Here is a 7,517-nt window from a genome sequence, read left to right as displayed (position 1 = left end):
CAGTAAGGTCCATAACCTTTTTCTCGATGACCTTAACGTTTTTCTTGGTGAACTGTTTAGTCCATACAGTTTTCCTAAACGGTAAAAAATTTAACAAACAGACGGAAAGACTAAACAGTTCATCGAGAAAAAGGTTAGGAACCTTATTATGTGTTTTTAAAAATACGAGGACTAACTCACTCATTAGAACTTCAATAAAAAAACTCATGCATATATGGGTAATTAATTTATTAGTCCCTATATTTTGATAAAAACACATTGTTTAGTCCATGTGTTTTAAAAAACACACAGTAAGGTCCCTAACATTTTTCTCGATGATCTTAACGTTTTTCTTGGTGAACTGTTTAGTCCCTACAGTTTTCCTAAACGGTAAAATATTTAACAAACAGACGGAAAGACTAAACAGTTCATCGAGAAAAAGGTTAGGAACCTTACCGTGTGTTTTTGAAAATACGAGGACTACTCATTAGAACTTCAATAAAAAAAACTCATGCATATATGGGTAATTAATTTATTTAGTCACTGTGTTTTAAAAAAACACACTGTTTAGTCCATGTGTTTTAAAAAAACACACAGTAAGGTCCCTAACCTTTTTCTCGATGATCTTAACGTTTTTCTTGGTGAACTGTTTAGTCCCTACAGTTTTCCTAAACGGTAAAATATTTAACAAACAGACGGAAAGACTAAACAGTTCATCGAGAAAAAGGTTAGGAACCTTACCGTGTGTTTTTGAAAATACGAGGACTACTCATTAGAACTTCAATAAAAAAAACTCATGCATATATGGGTAATTAATTTATTTAGTCACTGTGTTTTAAAAAAACACACTGTTTAGTCCATGTGTTTTAAAAAAACACACAGTAAGGTCCATAACCTTTTTCTCGATGACCTTAACGTTTTTCTTGGTGAACTGTTTAGTCCCTACCGTTTTCCTAAACGGTAAAAAATTTAACAAACAGACGGAAAGACTAAACAGTTCATCGAGAAAAAGGTTAGGAACTTGACTGTGTGTTTTTAAAAATACGAGGACTAACTCACTCATTAGAACTTCAATAAAAAAAATCATGCATATATGGGTAATTAATTTATTAGTCCCTATATTGATAAAAACACACTGTTTAGTCCATGTGTTTTAAAAAACACACAGTAAGGTCCCTAACCTTTTTCTCGATGACCTTAACGTTTTTCTTGGTGAACTGTTTAGTCCCTACAGTTTTCCTAAACGGTAAAATATTTAACAAACAGACGGAAAGACTAAACAGTTCATCGAGAAAAATGTTAGGAACCTTACCGTGTGTTTTTGAAAATACGGGGACTACTCATTAGAACTTTAATAAAAAAACTCATGCATATATGGGTAATTAATTTATTTAGTCACTGTGTTTTAAAAAAACACACTGTTTAGTCCATGTGTTTTAAAAAAACACACAGTAAGGTCCCTAACCTTTTTCTCGATGACATTAACGTTTTTCTTGGTGAACTGTTTAGTCCCTACCGTTTTCCTAAATGGTAAAAAATTTAACAAACAGACGGAAAGACTAAACAGTTCATCGAGAAAAAGGTCAGGAACTTTACCGTGTATTTTTAAAATACGAGGACTAAACAGTATGTTTTTTCAACATATTAGGACTAATAAATTAATTACCCTACATATATTGGTGGAATTTTGGAGGTTTACCGAAAAAGGAAAGTAATTAATACCTATTAATTAGCATAATTAATACCTCTAGATCTTACTTTTTCTTTTTTTTAATAGCATAATTAATACATAAACCTGTGCCTTATGGCACAGGTTAGATTAAGCGATAAATTAATTACCCTACATATATTGGTGGAATTTTGGAGGTTTACCGAAAAAGGAAAGTAATTAATACCTATTAATTAGCATAATTAATACCTCTAGATCTTACTTTTTCTTTTTTTTAATAGCATAATTAATACATAAACCTGTGCCTTATGGCACAGGTTAGATTAAACGATTGATTTATTATTAAAAAAATGATAACAGTATGTCATAACTCCTGCATTCAATGAGATATTTACAGTTTTTGTTTAAAATGGGAATAAATGAATCATTTTGTAGGAAAGGAAGAAAAAGAGGAATTTAGTTAATGGTAAAGCAGGGGGTAGGGGAATATTTGTCCGAAACATAGACTTTAGTAAGCTTTGAATTCTTTAACTCACATTCCAAAAAAGGGCTTAAAGAAAGTTACAAAAGCCTCACTCCTTCCACTTCATCATTCTTTCTTTCGTTTGAACCCAAGTACCGCCTCAACTCACACCCAAGTTTCTAATATTCCCCTCTTTTTCTATTTTGCTTCTTCTTCTTCCTAAAACTATCTTCTTCTAATGGCTAAGCTTGTTTACCAAGCTTGGAAGGGACGTAATGTAAGTACTTCCCTTCTAATTTGCTTTCCACTCATACTACATTAATTTACTGCTAAATTTTATCCTATCCTTTTAATTTTCTGAAATACGATCTGGGTTTTCTTGCTAATTCACAAACGATCATATGTTCCTTCATCAATTACTTACTGGACTTACTTTCATAATTTTCTAATCTTCGCAGCATTTTATCTGTTAATGGCTCCTTCTCTAATTCCCATTACAAGCATTCATTCAATATTCTCAAACGAATTAGAAATGTTAGACTACTTATTTTTATTTGTTCTAACTGGTATTGCTTGCATAAATTTCTGGCTTTGTGATATTAGGCAGTTTTTTTTTGTTGGATATCAGTTTATTACAGTATAGTAGAGTCAAGTGTGTAGATAGTGATGAATGCAAAACTATCCTTTTGTAATCCGACCACTAGTAACGCAAAATTTTAAATGAAAATGGATGTGAATGGGAGCTAATTATTTCTTCAGCTACTCATCTCAAACTTTAAGATCTGGATGGAATTTTGGAATTGAGAAATGCAATTCACAAAGTTGGTCTATTTTTATTTCCAATTTGCCTTTTTCTGTGATACATGCTATTTCTTTCCTTGTTTGTTCCTCAACTATAGTTCTAGGTTTGTTTTGGGAAAACCAGGTTAGGAGAGATTCTATAACCTTTGTTTTCCCCTCTTGGCTATTAATGCGAAATTGTAGCGGTAGGTTTCTTCTACCAATGAGTTTTGGCAAAGAGTTTTCTTTATGTTAATAAACGAGAACAAATACAAATCACCATAATTTCGTCAACTTGGTCTCGAGTGAGTGATATCACGGTAGAAGGCATGAGCAAGTAGCAGTCCTAAGACATAGTGATGGGGCAAGAATGAATTGAATACACCTCGGAAATGGAGACATATAGTTATTGTGGCTTATTTAGTAAGGTGAATTTTTAATACATGTATACATTTTTTAAATCCATAAGACTCAAGGTGTTGGATTTGGGTCAAAGCGGACAATATCTACATGATATTGGACCAGACTGTTACATCATCTTTCCGGTTTTATCTTCCTCATGTCTTTGTAAGTTTATCTTCACTTATTTTGTTGATTCTTCAATGCATATGGGAAAGCCTTCCATTAATTGTCTTCTTTGACCAAAAAAGGAAAAAGAACATATCTCTTAATTGTCCAATATGTTTCCTCAAAGCATATTTCCTGAATACTCTTTTTTTCATTTGAATCTTTATGCAGATATTCCTCTTTGACGGAAGGCTTATTTTTGGGCCAGATGCCAAGTCACTGGCTGTTACAGTATTGCTCATTGTGGTCCCTGTTACTGTATTCTGTGCAAATGTTGCAAGGAATCTTCTTGAACAATTTCCAGCATACAATGCAGGCTATATAATTCTGGCCGTAGCAATTTTGGTCACAATTTGTGTTAGTTCTGCTGTTTTTGATCCATGTTTCTGTTACAAATTTTAGGAACACTTGTTTTCTTTGACATATATTATGCCTGGTTTTATTCTTTAGTTCCTTGGAAATTGTCGTCCAGTTGTAATCATTGTATTCAATACAGGTACTGGGGCTTCTTCTTCTTACTTCAGCTCGAGACCCAGGCATTGTTCCTCGCAATCCACACCCTCTGGAGGAAGACATTTATGAGCCTTCAGCTGCTGTTGAACTTGGCGGAAGACAAACACCAACTCCACGGTTACCTAGAACCAAAGAAGTACTTGTTAATGGTTTGCCTGTGAAGGTGAAGTATTGTGAGACATGCATGTTATACCGTCCACCCCGTTGCTCACATTGCTCTGTATGCGATAATTGTGTTGAGCGATTTGATCACCATTGCCCTTGGGTGGGCCAATGCATTGGACTAGTAAGTGTTCAAGACTAGTCAGTTTCATTTTCCTTGGATTTAGTGATTGAAACTCTGCTAAAATTGGTAACCCTTTGTAAAAACAATTAAACAATTCAGATCCTACTCTCTTATCTTTGATATTTTGCAAAACATATAGTTTTGCTATTTCTGTTTGTTACATAATGTGGTAGGAGAGTAAGATGGAAAAAAGCATCAATTTGGAATAATGAAGAATATTTTATGTATATGATTAGTATTGGAAGTTCCAATCTAATTAAGCTGATATGCTTTTGCAGCGCAACTATCGTTACTTCTTTCTGTTTATTTCTTCATCAGCTCTTCTATGCATGTTTGTGTTTGCAATGTCAGCTGTGAACATAAAACTTCTTAGGGATGATTGTGGAACTGTTTGGAAGGCAATGAAAGAGTCTCCTGCATCTGTCATACTAATGGTCTATTGCTTCATTTTCCTGTGGTTCATCGGCGGCCTCACTTGCTTTCATTTATATCTCATAGCCAGAAACCAGGTCAGCCCGACTCTCTCTGTCTCTCTCTCTGCTCTCCATTTCATTAAGTTCTCTAATAATTTGTAGTTCTTCAGACCACATATGAAAGCTTCCGATATGGAGCACGCAATGGTCCCAATGTGTACAACAGGGGGTGCCTAAATAATTTTCTTGAGGTATTCTGCACTAGGACAAAGCCTTCAAGGAACAGTTTCCGCGCACTCGTAAGAGAACAGGCCATGATGATGCCACCCTTGCGAGTGAGTCGAGAAGTAAACATAGAGGACTCAGATGGTCACCGTCGAGCAAAAGTAGAGGATAGTCTAGAGATGGATAACGATCTTTCAAAGATATCTCAGCGGCGTAATGTTGAAGAGGCGGATAACATCTAAAAGCTGGTAGGAGCAACAGATGCTAAATTTTCATTGTGTTTGAAAACGCAACGGGAGCCGAATGAAGACCAGAAGAAATGAGAGACTGAGAATTGGCATTTGTTGTGGTTACTAACTATGAGGCACATATGTATGGTTTTGAGTTGTTTGGTACATTACATTACATACTAGGGAGGGAGTTTCTTATAGAAAAGTTGTACAATTTAGATGGAAGTGTTGTTTATATTAGTTGAACATACATACAATTTTTTTTTAAATTAATTTCAAAGCACTTTATTGATTTCCCATCGAGGTGGATATGAATCCAAATGTATGATGTTGTTTTAGTGAACCTAATTCATTTTAGGAGTGATTACAATTCTCTTCTCTTTTCATTAGTTTCTTACATCTGGATATTATAATACATGTTCTTTCCAAGTAGAAATCAAGTTAAGAGATTTGCAAGGTGCCAAGGATCTAATAACATGTCATATGTGTTGATAGAGAGTTCTTATATTAAGCATCCGGTCTTCCATGTCACTTGGAGAACCCCCAACTCACATTTGGACACGTGTATTGTGACCGCACGTAATAAATAGTGGGGCCTTTTATAATATGGGTGGGTTCATGTTACACGTGTCAAAATATGTATGGAAGGTCCTCCAAATGACATGGAGAACCGGGTGCTTCTAATATTTTGCCGTTGATAGGGGTGCACACAAAAATACAAAAAACCAGAAAACCAAACCAAAAATAAGGTTAACCGAAACCGATGGACTAGTGTATGGTTTTTAATTAAAAATAATGGTTAATGGTTAGGGTTATGGTTTTTTTATTCCAAAAACCGCGGTTAACCGAAACCGGCCGAATCTCAATTAAATATTAAAAAATATAAAAATAAATTTATTTACATGTGTAAACAATTATTTATTCCCTATAGTTTTTCATAGCTCATTAATCAATCCACTATTTAATTAGTGAACTACCGTCCCTAAACTACTTATCACCCCCTTTTGACATTTTTGCCATTCTCATTATTTCAACTCCAAAAATCAAAACCTCTCAAATCCTCTCAAGCTTTTTTGGATTTTCAAAAACTTGACCTAAAACGTCATAGCACCAAAATACGGGATGGAAAAAGGCTTCATGCGCATTCCGGTAAGATTTTTTAAAAAAATTTTGTTCGAAAACACGAGTTCCACCTCCGAAATCGGAGTCGAAACTTGTGTTTTTCCGCCTAAACGGGTGGGCAGGCCACCCAGATGCACCACAGGCCGGAACGGGCGGCGCGCGCTGCCCGTTCCATAGGTGGAACAGGTGGCCCATACTGCCCGTTCCATAGGCCGAACGCATGGTTCATATCTTCGGCCTATGGAACGGGCAGCATGCGCCACCCGTTCAGGTAAAAAACATGCAAAAAAAATTTAAAATATTTCAGATTTCACACTTTTTTTTTTAATGTAGAATCGTAATATTACCTCGTGTTCGAAATCGTCTACTTCGGGAATGCTCGGTTCCATATTCGTAAAATTCAATTTTTTTGCTCAGGAGAGAGAGGATTTGGAGTTTTGGATGCAAAATAATGAGTAGGGTGGAAAGGTAAAAGAGGAGAAGGTAATAAGTAATTTGGGGACGGTGAATAGCAATATCCTTAAATTAGAAAAGTCTCTAAATTTTTTCACTTTTAATGGTTTAATCATTCTATCAAATATTAACATAAAATGAGATGAAAATATGTAAATAACTCTCAGTTAATTTATTACTGTCTTCTAATTTCAGTTTATGCGGCTTTTTTTCCTTTTATATTTCTCGATGTAGAAACAAGGATAAAGTTTTATTACTTGTTTTCCAAAACTTTACAGAAGTTTTATTAGGGGCGTTTTGCCTTTTTTTATCCGTTTAATTGTTCTTTAACACATTTTTAGACGGAGATATATGGACTAAACAATTTAACAGAATCAAAACCGAGGGATCATAATGCACGTACATCTCCCTTTCTGCAGTTAATCTCTTCAACTCGCCATTGACCCGCCGTCTCCCTCACAATAAAAATTAGAATTCTTTTATTATTTTTATTTTTATTTACTAATGGTTATAAATCGAAATAAAAGGTTAACCGACCGAAATAATTAGTTAACAGATTAGTGGTTACCGAATTTAATGGACTAGTATATTGTTAGTGTTTTAAAAAAATCGATTAAATAGTTAACCGACCGAATTAACCTTAATGAACTGGTTAACCGACCACGTGGGTCGTATGTTGATACCAATTCCTTAATATAATTCTTGTGCCATTTCGATTGTATCAAACTTGCACCTAATGACTTGAAGGTTTTCAATTTCATGTTGTTTTGTAGGTTTAATAATAATGATAATAATAATAATATTATTATTATTATAA

General features: G+C 34.5%; 1 protein-coding gene across 1 annotated transcript; it reads left to right on the top strand.

Moving 5' to 3' along the window:
- Nucleotides 1-2,249: 2,249 nt before the first annotated feature.
- LOC136230216 (protein S-acyltransferase 8-like) lies at nucleotides 2,250-5,424 on the top strand. The gene is made up of 5 exons (XM_066019215.1): nucleotides 2,250-2,388; nucleotides 3,630-3,815; nucleotides 3,955-4,257; nucleotides 4,536-4,766; nucleotides 4,841-5,424. The coding sequence occupies exons 1-5, from the start codon at nucleotides 2,350-2,352 to the stop codon at nucleotides 5,135-5,137; spliced, it is 1,056 nt and encodes a 351-aa protein (XP_065875287.1). The 5' UTR covers nucleotides 2,250-2,349; the 3' UTR covers nucleotides 5,138-5,424.
- Nucleotides 5,425-7,517: the final 2,093 nt, after the last annotated feature.

The sequence above is a fragment of the Euphorbia lathyris genome, chromosome 5 (assembly GCF_963576675.1).
Source record: "Euphorbia lathyris chromosome 5, ddEupLath1.1, whole genome shotgun sequence".
Classification (NCBI taxonomy): Eukaryota; Viridiplantae; Streptophyta; class Magnoliopsida; order Malpighiales; family Euphorbiaceae; genus Euphorbia; species Euphorbia lathyris.
The sequence above is the reverse complement of the archived record's forward strand: the minus strand, read 5'-3'. Positions and strand labels throughout refer to the sequence as shown.

Excerpts from the sequence above, each read along its gene's own strand:
- LOC136230216 (XM_066019215.1), top strand. The coding sequence starts at position 2,350 with ATGGCTAAGCTTGTTTACCAAGCTTGGAAGGGACGTAAT. Across the intron at positions 4,258-4,535 it reads TGGGCCAATGCATTGGACTA|CGCAACTATCGTTACTTCTT; the intron begins GTAAGTGTTCAA and ends ATGCTTTTGCAG. Across the intron at positions 4,767-4,840 it reads ATCTCATAGCCAGAAACCAG|ACCACATATGAAAGCTTCCG; the intron begins GTCAGCCCGACT and ends GTAGTTCTTCAG.